We start from the raw sequence: 17,830 nt of genomic DNA on the forward strand, positions 1-17,830 counted from the left end.
GATTGTAGAGAATGCCTGTTAAGTAACTAAAGAAGTACATACTATTTAGTGTAAGTATGTAATCTTTAAAAATTCTCACAACAAACCTCTGAAGTACAAATTATCATCTTATATCATACCTGTGTGCTATGTGTTATCTAACCTGTTTATGTTGGCTGTATTTAGTACGGCCAGGTCTCACAAGGAACCCTATCCTAGGTACAGGGCTTATCACTATCTCATTACTGTGAGACCTGAGAAGCTCATTATCTTCCTCTTGAATTTAGCCATCTTCCTCAATCCCTTGAGTACTCTCAATCCACACCAGCTTTAAAGTAGATAAAGAATGGTTTCCTAAGAGAGGGTTGCCAAGAAGACCATCCCTCCAGGACATAAAGCAGAGCTTTTATCTATGGAATTCTCTGGTTTTCTTGATTAAAGCATACCTCTGATATAGCTGGAAGTGACAGGGAGCACTTTATATCAGAGGTTTAGGGCCTGGATGTCTACTGGGCAAAAAAAACATTTAATAAATACTTTTATTTGTTCTCATCAACCTACTATAACAGTTCCTGTATTATTGCTATGTAGAACACCTATGAATGTGTAATATTTAATTACTTCTAACAGTTGCAATATAGTAACTTAGTTTTATTCTATTTCAACAGTTCAGTTTGTAAGTCATGATTTTGTACTCTTTAAAAGAATTTGTAACAGAGAGAAATTGGAAATGGAGACATTCTTCCTTCACTGTGGCAACGTACAGTGATCTTATTCTCCCCCATAATTCTCTGCATAAATCTCATCAGTACCATTCATTTGGCAAATAAACCTTTTCTGTTTGTTTGTTTTTGGTGAGGAAGATTGACCCTGAGCTCAAATCTGTTGCCAGTCTTCTCCTTTTTGCTTGAGGAAGACTGTTGCTGAGCTAACATCTGTGCCAGTCTTCCTCTGCCTTGTACGTGGGACGCCACCACAGCATGACTTGATGAGCGGTGTGTAGGTCCACACCCGGGATCCAAACCTGTCAACCCTGGTTCGCTGAAGCAGTGTGCACAAACTTAACCACTATGCCACTGGGCTGGCCCCAAATAAACCTATTTTTTTAGACATTTTGGTATTGTTATTTGGTGGTATTATTTAAATCTTGTCTTATTATTTACTATTTCTATTTCTAATATCGTAAAGTCCCAGTTGATTCTGAAAGCCTTAAGGACTGACCCCATTTCCTTTAGTTATACTTGTTCTCTTTTCATACCTTATTAGTTCTCTCTTTTGTATATATGCGTGATACGTGTTTATTTCCTTCTAGTGAATCTTCCTGCAATTATTAATGTACACTGATTCTATCACATTGCTCTTGTTCCACTTCTGTACAACAAAAATTTGTTTTTGTCTCATTATCTGTTGTAAGAAAAAGAAAAATCTAAGAGCAGCGTTCTTCAGATATTCACGATGATATTCTCTTTGTGTAGTAAAATAGGACAATATGTTTGTTTAAAACTTTTCAGAAGGAGATATGTACTAAGTTTTTATGGAAATATTTTATTTGCTTGTAGAATAAGATGTACATGAATTTGTGGCTTCTTATGCCATTAGGTTTTTGTAGCATACTCAGCTTTTTAAAAAATAAGAATATGCTAATAAAAGTATCTTTTTAATAGAAATGGCTACACCAAAGTTGTTTAAAATTGTCATAAAATTAGCTTCCTAGTTTTATGAAGTAGTGCCTCAGTGACTACAAAGGTTGTGTAAGCCTTTGAAATTGTGTGTTCCTGTAAAACCCTAACGTTTTTATCTTAAGAAGCCTCTTGAGGAGACAGTCAAGACTACCTTTTACTTTTTTGTCTCAAGCTAAAATTGGACTCCAGGAGAGATGATGGGTTAGCCTTTTTCTAGCTCTGACTTCTTAACTGTTTTTTTGTCAGTCTTTAAATTACCCTGGCAAGGAGGCACTAATGTTGCCGAGAGATGAGGTCAATAGAATATCACCTTTTAAAATTCTAAACTGTCTTCATCCGTGAATGGGATAGTCCTGGTTGTAAGATGGTGAATGTGTTCTATTAGTTTCCTTAGCTGCCTCAGCTACTGGTCTCATTATGCTGCTGGGAGATTTCTGGAGCCTCAATGCTCTCTTCTGTGCAGTGGAGATAAAAGCAGTCTTAATAATTTTTAAGAATCACATATATGAAGATCAAAAATGAATATTAAATTTACCTTAAGTCCCTTTATTTAATTCAAAATATACAAAAAGTCTAAAATACGCATTTTTTATCTATTAATTTCTGAGAAGACCAATAATTCTCTGACTCAGACTACAGAATGTAGAAAAGTTTTTAACTGTTTTATTCCCAGACTTGTCGTCATCATCATTCAACAAAATATTTTGAGTATCTGTTGTGTACTATTCTAAATTTTACTCCTCTTGAGTTGTCTTGAAGCACCCACATGCGAATGGAAATTTCTAGAAAATAAATAACTCTATTTAAAAATTATGTTTTGGTATTAACCTATAAATTCAAATAAATATTAAAAGCCTTGAAACGTGAACATCATACGAGTGGTTAAAAGGCAGAATGATGCCCAGCATTAAAAATACAGTTAGTTTTAATGATGTTGCCCTAGCTTTCCAGCCAAGCAGAATGTACAAGCTGGGCCAAGATGCGTATTAGGAATATGCAAAGTTAGTTCCAAATACCCCTGAGCTAGTAAGGACCTGTGGTGTAATCAGAGAAGCAGAGTCAGAAAGTATATAGGAAAAGCTGTTCATGGAATATTGAGAGAAGTGGAGAGCATTATTGGAAGTTGAGGATGCCTCTTGACTGTTTAATGTATCAGAACATGTAATTAGTCCCATTATGTTTTAAAGACACCAACCATCTTTCTGGGGGTCCTTTTATTATGACAGGATCTGGGCATAAGGGGTACAAGCTGTGGAATTCAGCCACATTACACTTCTAACCTCCATTTCTTGATTCACCTTATTTCCATTCAACCTGATGCTCAATTCTGCCCAGTTTTGGTGGAAATATTGCTCAGTTGAGGAAGGATATTAGACTACGTGTTTGCCTACATTGGTGATTATAGGGTATGGAAGGTAGATCCTGTCCCCTCCTGCTACATCTTAATTAGTTAGACCTTCAAATAAAGGTACCAATATCAAAGATATGAGGAGGAATTACAATATCAATATTAGGAAAATACTTTAATTTTTAATGTGAATACCAACTTGCCTAGTTTGCTTATATATGGACTAATATACATCATACCTAGCCTGATGAAACAGTGCTGACTTGATTGAACCAAAGTCTAGCAAAACTCCGAAGACAATACAGTGTGAGGCTGTAGGGTTTTCAAATAGATTTGTGTGATTTTTTTTTACCTGAGAAAGAAATTGTTATTTAAAGTCATGGATTAGACAACTCAACAAGCATGGGTTACAATTCCAACTGGTGCGGATGCTTAACAATAAAAGAAGCAGGCATCTGTTCTCAGATGTGTGAAGAATGAAATGTTGCTCATTTCATTACTCATCATAAGATTTTTTGGTGTCATACTATGGAGTAAAACTGTCCAGCCTCACTGATATTTGGGGCGAGGAATCATGGCTCTCTTTCCCTAGAGAAAGATCCTGGATAAATATATCTTTAATAGTTTTTGTCCCTTAGGTAACAGTACTAAAGTTTTCGTACTTTTTATTGTCATGTTGAATTGTGAAAGATTAACATTATTAAGGAGACTATATTTTGCTTTTAATGAAATCCATCGTTATGCTCTCTATTAAATATGGAAATGAAAAAAATTATCACTAGTAAAAAATCTAAGATATTTCATTGTTTTAAAAAATAATCTAATATACTTCTCTTAGTAAAAGTTTAATTATTTGCAGATTAAAAATATTACATAGTTGTTTATCTGAATTAACTTTCCCTTTTAGAATGCATTTAAAAATAAACTGTCTAATAACAGAGTAACTTTGTAACATAAAAGGGAAATTAAATGACTGAAGATAAAAACAAGTGCAATTTAAATGTTACTTCTAAGGAAAAATTTATGTAGAACTGTGGTTTACAATAATTGTTGATATATTCCCCTAAGTACTGTGTCTGTGATTTTTCACGGTATCAATCATTTAAAGCAATTTAGGTAATAACATTCTGACATGCATTTCTGCTATTTTATTTACACCATTTGCCTACATCATGGTAATGCAGTACCTTTCTGATTTGGTACAGTAAATGCACTCTGTAATATCTATTATGGCATGGTCAAAGGATAATTTATTGTCAAATAGAAAAATAGGTCAACACTAATGTCACTTGATGATCAACCCCCCCCCAAGTTTAATAAAACATCTCACCAGTATGCATTCCAGTGCAGTGGTTGATATTTTATTAGGACTACCTGGCTATAGCAGTAGTGTAATTACCGAGCTGTCAGAGTGATAAGTGGGATTAATGGCAGCCTGATGCACTTTAGTCTGCAGAGCGCTTAGAGAATTGCAAGATGGTATTATTATCAGAGTCTGCCCATTCTGGCATATTCATGGCACCAAAGAAAAAAAGAGTGCTACAATTCAGGTTTGCGTTGCCCTGCCTCATTAACATCTGACATTTCCAACAGCTGTTATTTGTGAACTAGCTCAATAATAAAAGGAGAATTATTTGGTAAAGAGGCTTAATAACCACAACTAAAAATCCTTACATTGTCAGTGCTATTAAGTGAATCTGTTTATGTTGAATTTAAGATTTCTCTGGAAGAACCAAAAAATACACTGTCTTAATTTGGCTCATTCATACCTGCTGACATTATAACTTTGTTTTTTAATTGCCTTGTTATTCAAGTTGGGTGTTAGAAAAGAGACAAGCAGAAAACTTGTGACTTCATTGTGGATAACCAGAATCTGTATGTTTTATATATATATATATATAGACACATATATACATATAACAAACAAATATGTGTTGCTTTATTCCTATGGAATGGCAGATATTTTAAAAACTGTTGAAATGACTTTTTTATAAATTAGAAGATATTTAAGACGGCGTATTATTTGCTAAAATTTTAGCTATTTATTTTATCACGTAATAGGAAATGCTTTCAAACTACTACCAATGCTCAACACATTTATCCATGTAAAGATAACACACATAAGTATCACCTTATTTCAACGTCAAGTACCAAATAGACCATGCATTATGCTCTTTTTTCATTGTTATGCAATGTATGCTGCTGATCATACTTTCAAGAAATTCTTTTTGAACTCAGTGACACTGTTTTAGGGAAAAAATCTTAAGTATGAGAAGATAGGAATTCAGCTAAATGATAGATGTGAATCTAACAATGGCATTTAGAGAAATGATAGGGGAGAGGTTTAATGACTACATTTCAGAGAGGACAATTGATTATGAAAAGCCTTTGGTATTCATTGTGTAAAATTTAATTTAGAAAGAAGGCTAAGGGCACAAGCCAGAGAAAAGAGATCAGATTTAAAAACAAGATATTAATTAGGTACTGAGAAATTGGTTCAGACAATGAAGAGGACTCTCCTGCTCACAAAAGAATGACAAGGAGACTGGTATTGTTTTCTCGAAGGAAATGAACCAAGGTCTTTACACATGGAAGTGGGTAGAAAATGAGCTAGCTAGTCACCTTTGTCGCTGAGCAATGTAGGATTCATTCTCAGTGAAATTCTTGGAGAATTCTGGCCTTCTGACAAATGAGACAGCGGTATATCTTAAGTTTTAGATCTCCAGCCTAATTTTTTTCTATTCCCACGCTCACTTAATGTCAGACCAAATTCCATTAGTTCAGCTACCCTATCATGTTCTTTTCTCTCCAGGCCTTGGCACAAATTGTTTCTATTCTTGGGTCATTTTCTTGAGTGACCCTGTGCTCCACATCCCACCCTCCTTCGCTTTCCTAATGCTCAATCTTCAGCTTCCCTTTAAGTATTACTCCTCTCAAAGAGCTTTTCTTGATCTGCCTCTAGGACTGCTCTTCTTCTTATATGCTCCCTTTGCATGCTGGTTTCACTCAAATTCACTTTGACCACATTGACTACTACAATTGCCTGTTGTATGTCTTTGCTTTCTCCAAACTGCAAGGTCCATGAGAGCAGGACCATGGTGGTCTTGTTCATTACTTTTATATTCTCGTATCCCAGGTTCTGCCATGTAACAGGGGCTCATTAAATATTTATTAAATGAATGGATAAATGAACAAATAAATAAACAATTTAATGTACAAATTAAGGACTATTCTAGACAATGGTTTTAGTCCTGAAGTAGTAATTACAGAATTGTGATTTTCCCTATCCAACCATGTATATCAGAATTACCTTAAAGACTTTTTTCAAAGTGTAGATTCCCAGGCCAATAACTCAGATTTGTGACGGGCTCTTCTGTGGAAACTATAGCATTTATCAAGCTTCCCTGGTGGTTCTTAGGCATGCTGAAGTTTGAGCATCTGGTCTCGGGTCAATTCCCCAGGAGGCAGATTCTGAGATGGATTAGTAAGCAGGAGGTGGAGAGTAAAGGAATCAGGATTGGACATAGCCACAATAAGGCTGCCGTGGATCCTTCCAGACTTGTTCCCCAAAGTGGGGCAAGTGGACTGAGTCTCTATCACCCTCATTGACCTCTAATTGGATGTGAGCTGCCACTGGAAAGGGGGCATGACCTTGGTTGAGCCTCTTCTCTTCAACTGAGGGCACAGCAGCTGGGGGAATAAATGCTTCAGTCCGGAAGGGGGTGGGTCTGGGCTGTGCACTGAAGCATCTACCACAAAGCCCAGTTGCCATGTGAATAGTATGTGGGTTAAAAGACATCAGAAAATAGGAGGGAGGGAGGGATGACAGGAGGGAAAGTGGGAGGGAACAAGGCAGGGAGGGAAGTTGATAGGAAAGGCAGGAGGGAAAGTGAGAGGGATGAAGGGAGGAAGAAAGGATGTGTCAAGTCAAAGGAGAGACTGTACCTTTGCGTTTGTATAATAATTGTAGTCTACAAGGCATACAGAACTCTTAGCATAAAAGTCTGCGTTCTCTGAGCATGGTCAGTGTAGTGAGGAATCAAAGCAAGACTGATTTAGTAAATGAGTAAATGGTGTGTCTTCAATAAGTATGATCCTCTTAACCCCTAGAGGAACACCAAGAGGAAAGGCAGTTATTAGCCTGAGTGGTGCTATTTTATACACCTCAGATGGTGTGCAAAAAGTGAAACACAGATACTCTACGTTTACTTTATTGCTTAAAACAAGATTTCGTACCTAAAAATTGTACGGTTTTATTCTTACTTAAACTCTGGGTATAGAGTATGGGTATAGAGAATATATAGAACATTATTTTAATTACTTTGTAGTTTCTTTCATCCAGTTCTTTTATTCCCTAGATGCCTGAAATGTGCCGATGCCCCCTGTCAGAAAAGCTGTCCAACAAATCTGGATATCAAGTCATTCATCACAAGTATCGCAAACAAGGTAAATTCAGATTTAGCTCTGCAAATGAAAATTAATAATAGCTTTTGATTTTGATCTCTATTATGACCTGTGATTAAAGCATAAAGCTTGTTGTCTTAGTGAATTGGATTAAAGTATTAATAATATGGTTTCTATAGGCGTGTGAAAATGTGGCACGTTTTGTTAAGTAGTCTCGTCCAAGTTGTGCTATGATTATTGTGAAAATGCATATTCATTGTTTATTTTAGTTATGTTGAAATTAATGATTTTTTAATCTAAGGCATTCACCGAATAGATTGATTCTAGCTTAAACTTGCTGAATGGTTATAGATAGAAAGTGTCATTGATTATCAAAACACATTTCAAATTTGTGGACTATCTTTGTTTTAACATGTGCTTTGGTATTACATCTGGCACACTGAGACACATCAAGAGATTGGAGTTTGCTCTCCTACTAAAATTCAGTTAATTTGTTTAAGATTTGGAATAATTCATTGAAATTGATAGAGTTGTAACAAAAGGAAACCCCAAAAACTGAAAAATAGAAAACAGACTTTTATGAGCATGAGTAGAACAAAAGGAGTTTTGATCTTTAAGTTTTTTTTTTAATCAATGTAAAGCTAAGCCCAGTTTTCATTCACTAAGTGAAGGTTTTATTGATTGAATGATTAATTAATAGTATCTTTTGTTTGTAAAAAGAGCATTGTGAGCTCTTAGCCAAGGGTCTTATCCTTTAACAAATGAGTAAAAGCTGAGGGAAGTCTCCCCATCAGGATGTAGAGAATCCTTTTCACAAGGTTTAAAACTGATGTTCTGAAAAGCTACAAAAATCCAGTGAGTGCTCTTTCAACAACTAGTTACCTTTTTATATATAAAGATCATTTCTCAGTATGTCGATTATTTTTAAAAAATTAGGAGAAAAATGATAAATTTAAATAGCTTTAAGATTTCAAAAGAATTAAAGGTTATTATTTAGATCTAGAGCATGGTATTAATTTACATGGTCAGATTTATTAGGATTTGAAGTCTGGGTTGAAATTTTAGATTGACCACTTATTGTGAACCCAGAGAAAATAACTTATCTCTACTTTCATTTACAAAGGAAAGATAGCATCTGTCTTACAAAGTTGTATAAACTGAATCATACTTGTATGTGAAAATCTCTAACATGGTAATTATTCAAGAAATATTTTGTTGATATAGAATTATTAATTTCCCTATTCATTCAATATGTTAAATACAAGTGATTACTATTTTTGTAGCTGTTGTTATTTATTGAACACCTACTATCTACCAAACACAATGGTAGGTACTGGGTAAGATAGGGTTCCTGCTATGACCCTGCCTTTTACAAATTCGTAATCTATGAGCAAAAACAGAGACATTAAAAAAAAAAATAAAATAAACTAATCATAATTCAGTGTGGTTAGTGCTGCAATCCATTCAATCCAGGAAGAGTATTTGGCATGTGAAAAAGCAGGAATGTGGGTGTCTACATGGCAGGGTTGGGGACATTTAACAAATTCAGTGTGGCTAGAATGGAGAGTAGATTAGATGAAAATGAGTGATGGGAAAGAGACAAGGCAATTAGATTGGGATTAGATTGTGAAAATATTTTAATTCTATGCTCAGTATTTGAGACTTAATCCTATAGGTAGTAGGAAATCATCAATGCTTTATGTTTGTTTTGTAATTAAGAAGATGAATTCTGGGAAGGATCTCATTGATTAACTTCATAGTATCTCAGACATCTTATCATCACAAGACCTTTGCCTTGTATGTGAAATTAAATAATTTATATGAAGCATATGAAATCTTATTTGTTTAATAGTGACCTCATGAGACAAGGAGTGAAGTGAAATGTCCAAAGTTTGAAGTCTAAAGTGTTTTGGCTAAAATTATATCCAAAGGAGCAGTCCTGACTTTAAGCATGAGGAGATATTAGAATTATTATTGACCATCTTGGAAGATCCATGCTAGCTAAATTTTCCCTAGATATTCCAAAATTCAGCAGTGACTTTGTGATTCCAAATTACTGTATATCCCATTCATTTATAGAAAAAAGAGACAGAGAATAATGGTATTCTTTGAAAAGTTTATAAAATGCCTAAGCAAGATCAGAATCGTTTTTTTTTTTAAGAAAACTTTTTGTTTCATTAATTTGGGCATATTCTTTACTACCTAATGAAACATTGCACTTAGGTATTTATTTAAACAGATTTCCATATGAAGAGAAAGTTTTGGAAGTATTTAACTGATAATGTAGTGTTTTGCCAGGCATTTAAGGAACTCTATTGTAAGCAGTGTTTTGTTGAAGAATCAGTGTAGCAATCTGACCTTTTAGGTCAGAGACTCTTCTTCTTTAAAGCCCACAGCTTTTTAGATATTTACCAGCTGTGTACAATGTAGGCTGTCCCACATTGCTCTGCCAGTGAACCTCAACTCAGGAGGGGGGTTCTTTCCAGGTTGAGAGGGTAATTGAATCGCCAGACTCAATGAGCCTTGTGCCTCTTTGAGAAAAGGATGTCACTTGTGTTGTATTGTGTTAGGTTTCTGTGATTCAGTGGAGTTTAGGCCAATACTTCCATTCTTTATTTTCTTACAAACTGGATTACAGCTCTAGTTTCCAAAGGTACACTCAATTCTATTGTACCTCCTCAGTCAGTTTTTCTCTGTTTCGTTCGTGTAGGCTGTTGTTTGCAATTGTATCTCTCAATTGGAAGTACACATTTCAGATTTATCAAACTGTGAATACTCGGTTATATTTCTTGATGGTTTTCCTTTGAACAAAACAGTACTTTATATAAGAATGCATGAGATCAATCTATAAACGTAGTGAAAAAAATTACTGTTTTTTAAAAATGTTACTTTGTTTCATGATGCTTTATTTTAAGCAACACAGATATCTTCTCTTTTCATAATTTTACATTAAATTGTAAAGCATTGATTTCTCCACTAATTTCCTTAAAGAATCTGTGTGCTCAGATTTGTGTGGCTTTTAAATCTAGATAAATAAATTTAATAATACACTTTAGAGAAAAGCTAACTAAATGCCTCAAGGTAAAAGAAAAGCTGCTTCTTTATCATAGATCTCTGTTGACAGTAACTAAAAGTGAGGCGAGCAACAAAATTTAACTAGGAGAATTTATTGATAAATACTATTGACAACAATATTTTTGATTGAAAATAGTTGTCTTGATGTATGCACATGCATGTGTGTGTACACGTACATTAAATACACATACATGCATATAAATGGTACAAGCGTTACAAAGCAGAAGTGCAATCAATAGATTTAGTCCATCCTCCTTTTTGGTTTGCTTTTCAATTTCAATGGCTAAGCGGTTTATACCCTTAGCAAATAAAAAGCTAATCATTTCCAGAGTAATTTTCTAAAAGCATAGCTCTAATTATTATTACTCCTTTGTTCAAAAACATTCAGTGGCTCCCCAGTGCCTAGAAACTAATGCCCAAATACTTAACCTATTGTGTAACTCTATTGGGCTTTCTTCCACTATCATGATAGAGAAGTAAATAGATGAAAAAAATATTAGGGAGTCCATAATTTATTACCCAGTAATTTTTAAAAATGTGAACATTTTAGATATATAAAACAAAGAAGTAGTGATAAAATTTTAGGCTACCTTTGGTATACAAGGCTAGAGACCTCACTTGTATTGCTAGATGATAACTGTGAGACCTCTGTCCATTCCAAGAGTACTGACAGAAACTTACCTACTTGTCATAAGATGGGGCTCAAGAAAACACAGCTTTTAAATCTATCTCTGTTATGCTCCTAGAGAGAAACAAGCCATTATCCTGCAGAGTTGAATATGCTATTTGGTTTAAGTAAATAAGTCTGAACTCATGCGTCAATTTCTTTTACAGTTGAGGTGCCCGTTTTTGAGTAATGTGAAAAAAAAATATTTTTTCTAGGGCTGAGTGTATTCGAAATTTTACAACTGTTATACTGTATGTTATAGGTCTGTGTCGTTTGGGGTGTTAGTGTGAGTGGGTCTTGTGGCATAAAGTACTGTAGTTCTAATTAGCTCCTTCTTATCTCATAAGATATTGTATATTCTATCCTTTTAAAACTTGATGAGATAGTATTGTTAATGCTTTAATAGTCAATATCGGATTAACTTTATTCCCATTTTAGCCAATTTTTTTTCTTTTTCTAATCTTTTTTTTTCTTTTCTCCCATGTTGGAATTTCCAAGGGAAAGCAGTTTACTTTTTCTTGGAATAAATACTTCAAATTTTTATTCAGTAAGGGTATGTTGTTGGCAGATTCTCTTCATTTTTGTTTCTGAAACTGTTTTTCTATTTCCTCACTTTTGAAAACTACTTTCACTATGTATAGAACTCAGGATTGGTAGTTTTTTTTTTTTCCTCCTCAAAGAAGATATCATTTCAGTGTGTTTTGCCATGCATTAATGCTATTGGAAAGTCAACAGAAGCCTAATTATTGCTCCTTTGAGGGTAATATGTCTTTGGAGTGTGACTGTTTTAAGTGTCTTCTTATCTTTGGTGTCCAACAATTTTACAATGATTTATCTAAGTCTGGATTTCTTCTTATTTATCCTGCTTGGTTTTCATTGATATTTTAGAATCTGTGGATTGATGTCTTTCATCATTTGGAGGAATTTCTCATTGTTTCTCTCTCATCTCTTTATGGGACTCTTGTTAGATGTATGTTAAACTTTCTTCCTTTATTCTCCATGGCTCTTGACTTATCACTTTCATCTCCTTGTTTTTTGGGGGTTACTTTCTGGATAATTTCCTTCAATCCTATTTTCAGATTTACTAATACCTTCTTCACCCGTTTCAAATATATTGTTAAAATAGTCTACTGAGTTTTGAGCTGCAATTTTATCTCTCATTTCCAGGAGTTTTTTATATGTATTTTTAAAAATTCTGCTAGGTTTTTATTCACTTTGAAAGCCTGTCACTTTTAAAAACATATAAAAATACTTAGTTTCATATTCTGAGAATTCCACTATTTTAAGTTTCTATGAGTCTGATTATACTGTCTGATGTCTACTGGCTCCACTCATAGTGCTTTGTTTCCTTGTATGTTTACAAATGTGTTACTCTGGCTGCTGATTTTCTTTGAAGCTTTATCTGTGGACTGTGGGTACTGCAATGATTACATGTGTCTTTAGAAGGGATTCACATATACTATGTTCTGAGAGGACCTGAAAATGGAAGCCTATGTTCACCTGGTTTGGAAAACGCTTTTAAAATGATTCCACTTATTTCTCTGGCTTAGTGCCTTTTCATTTTCAGTCTCTGGACATGACAGCTCATGGATACATTCACAATAACTTTGTAAAAAATATTTTACCTGTAATTTTAACTTGTTAAATAAGAGGAATCATAGCAGATAACTATTTCTCAATACATGTGGAAAAGTGCAATAAATATTTAGTATCTAATGGGTAGTCTAGATTAATTGAAACCTAGATTTATTTATTTATTTATTTATTTATTTATTTTTTGATGAGGAAGACTGGCCCTGAGCTAACATCTGTTGCCAATCTTCCTCTTTTTGCTTGAGGAAGATTGTCAGTGAGCTAACAACTGTGGCAGTCTTCCTCTATTTTGTATGTGGGACTCCTCCACAGCATGGTGTGATGAGTGGTGTGTAGGTCCACACTCGGGATCCACATTCTCTAACCCTGGGCTGCTGAAGTGGAGCATGTGAACTTAACCACCACACCACCGGGCCAGCCCTGAAACCTAGATTTTTATTGGTAAATACTAGACTAGTAATTTGGAAGGTATATGGAAGAAAGAAGCTTTTGAAAAATAAGACAAAAATATTTGCCACATTAGATACTGAAACTCACTATAAAGCTGCTATAATTGAGACAAGATAGTATTAGTAAAGGCATATGCATTTCTGGAGCTGATGAAAGATCTGTTCATCTGTGCAGGAACAGATGAAAGTCTGTGAACAGAACCAAGTAAATATGAGAACATGGTGCATAGTGAAGAGGACATTTCATTTCAGTGGAAAATAATGGGTTCTTTCAAAAGTGGTTCTAGTATAATTTTGACATTACTTTTAGAACCTTTCATCAGATCATCTAACATAAAATTTAGGTGGACCAAAGTTTTAAATATAAAAAGAAACATATTTAAGGATAATTTTGAAGCTATGAACTATATGAGAACAAATTTTACTACACACATTTTAAAATATATTTTAAAATAAAAACTACCAAACTTGAACTCAAGTGAAAAATGTTGTGCCGTGCATGCTTCAGGCCAGCTGCTAACTTCTCTGTTAATCAGAGTTCCTGAAAATTTCAGTGAGAACAACAACCCAGTATATTATGGGCAAAGGTTGTAAACACTACAAGAGAGGTAATGCAAATGATTAATAAGCATGCTAGAGATGTCCTGCTTCCGTGTTAGTGAGAAATATATAACTCAAAAGAGAAGACACTAGTTTTCTTGTTAGATTGTTGCAGTTAAAAAGTTTAATAACCTCCTATGCTATTTAGCAGAAGGAAACAGAACTCATACTGTGGAACTATATTTGAAATTTGCAAATATGTATACTTTTATGCCTTCAATGCTTTATTATGTGTTCTTCCTAGAGAAATAAAAGTACCACCATGTAATGGCATATGTACAATATTATTTATTGTAACAATTGTAGCATTGTTTGAAGTAGTAAAAAACTGGAGACAACTTTACTGCCCCTCATTAGGAATATTGCTAAGTCTATTAGGTTATATTTATATTATGGAATGTTATGAGGCTGTTCTTAAAAATGCATTATTTTACATTGATTAATCTAGAAGGGTATCCCTATTAGTAAAAAAGAGTAGATTTCATACTAATATGAATAGCATGATATTATCTTTAGAAAGAAATTCTACTGTCTATAAGGCTAAAAATGGCATAGAAGGATATAATTAAACTTTAGTTTCTTTAGTTTATTGAGGTTGAGGGAGGGGTGAAGGGAGATTATTAACATTTTCCTATTCTAAATTTTTATTTTGGTGCACAGAGTGAGAGAAAGATCCAGACTTTTTTTCTAAATGACTAATAATTCCAAATCTGTTTGTTGAATTATATATTTTCCTCGCATTCTAAATGCTGCCTTTATCATATATTTAGTTCTATATTTATTTAGATCTATTTTCAAACTCTCTGTTTGTCCTATTTATCTATCTGTCTTTGACAGGATCAAGGTGTTTTGATTACTATACTTTGAAATATACTTATCATTGAATAAGGCCATTCCTCTGATATTATATTTATTTTCAAAATATCCTAGCTTTTCTCTACATGTAAAACTAGTCTTATGAAATGAAAAAAAGCTCTACAAAATAATTATTGAACACTGTGCTCAGACTATAATAAAATATTAATTTAAAATTATTAGTGCAAGCGTGTAGCCGCCTTACCTGATTCACTTATTAGTTGATATAACATTAACTGAATTTTCCAGAATTCAGCCTTTAATTTTTATATATAACTTCCTAGTGTTAAGTCTGGCAAATCATAGGATACTAAATTTATTAGTGTTAAAAACAAAGGACTGGAGTATTATTTTCAAAATGTCACATGTTTAATATATTGTTCTGAAAAAGATAGATGGATATTACATTATCTGTTGAATCATTAATGCTTATGTAAAATCTGTCTTCTTTCTGTTTTGTAATATCTGTCTTTGGGCCTTTAAAGGGTTACATTTTTACTTTTAATCACAGCAAATACAATGTGTAATGGTAACTGCTTTTCTTCATCTCTGCTTCAAATGATGAACATTTGGTTCTGAAAAACCTTCTATAACTCAAAGCATTGTTGATCAATAAATTTAAAACGTAAGCAATAGAAAATGTAAAAGTAATGTCGGTATTAACTAAATGAGAAAAGATTTTCATTGGACATCTTAAGCAAATTTTATATGAAGCAAGTAGTACCACATTGTGGCTGTGTATATGTATGGACACATTTAAACATATACCTAGGTAAACATTTTTAAAATTTAAATTATTGTTAAAACAGAACAATGATATATAGTTTATATATGTATGTGTAAATTAAACTGGAATCACAACTTTTTGTTTAGTATAATCAAGACAAAAATCTGTATAAACACATAAGACACATTACAATATTTTTTTAATATTAATAAGTACAATTCGATCTAACAGATTCTAGACCAAATGGAATTTTAATCTAACTAGCCATCTCATTGTATGGAAAAGGAATTTGAAACCAGCAAGGCTGTGATTTATCCAAGGTCACACAACCACTTGATAGTGTAACTGAATTTTCCTGTCCAGTGAGCTTTTGTCTGCATCACACTACACTATCTGTAGGAATAAAGTACGCATATTATGAATCATTATTAAAATATATAAAGCTAAATAAGTCACATATTTGCTATCATGACAGAATTTTATAAGCACTATTAACATCTTGAATGGTACGAAAAATGTAATGGTAGACTTCATCATAAAGAAATCTGGGTTTAGTTTTTTGAAAACTGCTTTGATAAAGTGAAGAATTTTAAGTAAATTATTAAAATCAAAGCTAATTATGTAATATGTAAAGGGTTTAAATTAATATACTTGGAATGGAGACTTTTCTGATAAATCTATTTGTACCCACTGTGCACATAGTGGCTGACAGCTGGTTTTACCAGCCAAAATGTAATAACACACTATGATAGACACCACAACACCCTCTCAATTAAGAAGTCTCTCAAATTCTTGTGAATGAAGAGCAAACCCTCACAAAATAGTCTGACTTTATTTTGTTTGAGTAGAAGAAAATAGGAATGTGAAATTACAGTCTAACTCTCATGGCATAAATAATGAAACTCTGTCCTTATTAAGTAATTATTTTATGTATATTATATTCAACAACAGTCGCTGAGTTTGTTGTTTTAAATCTTGTTTGAGGTAAGATTATTTGAACTGTTTCTCAGCATCAGTTTGTAATTTTGCTATTACATATATTTGTTTTTGAGAATACAAATTTTTTTGTTTATTTTTTAAAGATTGGCACCTGAGCTAACAACTGTTGCCAATCTTCTTTTTTATTCATTTATTTCTTTGTTTTTCCGCTTTTTCTCCCCAAATCTCCCCAGAACATAGTTGTATATTTTAATTCTGGGTCCTTCTGGTTGTGCTATGTAGGATGCTGCCTCAGTGTGGCCTGTCGAATGGTGCCATGTCCTCGCCCAGGATCCGAGCCAGTGAGACCCGGGGCTGCTGAAGCAGAGCGCGCAAACTTAACCACTCGGCCACGGGGCCGGCCCCCTGTTTTTGAGAATACAAATTTATTTTGAAAACCCCTGCTAACAATTTGATTGATTTGATTCTTTTTTTGTCTTTTTAAATAATAAATGATTTTTTAAACACAAACAACAACGAAAACCTCCACGGTTTTACTCAGTGTTCCCAAATATTAGTAACCAGTATATTTTAAATTAAATCAGAGAAGGAATAATTCTCAGTTATTTGCTAAGTAGCCAGTAACATGTGATGCAGCTTTTTTTTAGTATATTTTTCATAAGAGGGAGATACATAAAGTGCAAATTAATCCAGATATACTAGATTTCTACATCAAACTTCTAGACACCAAATTACCCTTTTAGTATATAGTATATGTATATTTTTGTCTGTTCAAATAAAAGGAATTATATTTAAGCCATAATTCTGGTTGCCTTTAAAAAGATGTACTATTTAGTTGGGTCGTAAGGAAAAATAATCTCAGTGAAAACTAAAATTTATAATATAAATTAGAGAAAAATTTTTAGCATTTTTTGTGTAGTATATGAATGGGGATTCCATCAGTATTAATTTTACCTCACCTTCAGTAATTTCTCAAAACATTCTAATTTGCTTGTAAATTATGTAATATCTATAAATGACACTTACATATTTCTACTTTTGCTTTTGTTCTTAGCTTTAATGATCATTAACTCTAACATATCTGTTTCCATATTTTGCATTGAAGCCTGGATGTAGAAAGACATCCTATCTCCTTGAATAAAATTATATCGTGAATTATGGTATATTATTATACATGAACTCTAGCACACACTAAATAGAATAATCTTGCATCTTATTGTTTCTCTCCAGGTTTTTTAATTACCCCCTAGGAACGAAAAATTATGCCTCTGTAAATTTCTTACAAAATCCATTGTACGTTTTATCATTTTCTCTGGATAAAATGAACTTTCTAATTTTTACAACAGACAACCACATTATTTACTTTAAATTGGTCATTGAAAAACTGTGAAGCACTTTATTCTTTTCAATTTTATAGAAATGTTTATTTTTGACATTAAAAGATAAATGATAATCAATTGAATTTCTAGTATTATATTCTCCTGTCTGTTTATAGACAAGAAGTATAGATTA

The 17,830-nt window shown here is 33.3% G+C and overlaps 1 protein-coding gene across 2 annotated transcripts in view; it reads left to right on the top strand.

The window, feature by feature from the left end:
* The window catches only part of DPYD (dihydropyrimidine dehydrogenase), a 773,365-nt gene that overhangs the window by 171,559 nt on the left and 583,976 nt on the right, over positions 1-17,830 (top strand). For both annotated transcript variants that reach the window (XM_070592141.1, XM_070592142.1), the window contains exon 4: positions 7,368-7,455. In XM_070592141.1, the coding sequence (XP_070448242.1) occupies positions 7,368-7,455 (88 nt within the window). The remainder of the gene's footprint in view (positions 1-7,367; positions 7,456-17,830) is intronic.

This window comes from Equus przewalskii, chromosome 24, assembly GCF_037783145.1.
Source record: "Equus przewalskii isolate Varuska chromosome 24, EquPr2, whole genome shotgun sequence".
Lineage (NCBI taxonomy): Eukaryota > Metazoa > Chordata > Mammalia > Perissodactyla > Equidae > Equus > Equus przewalskii.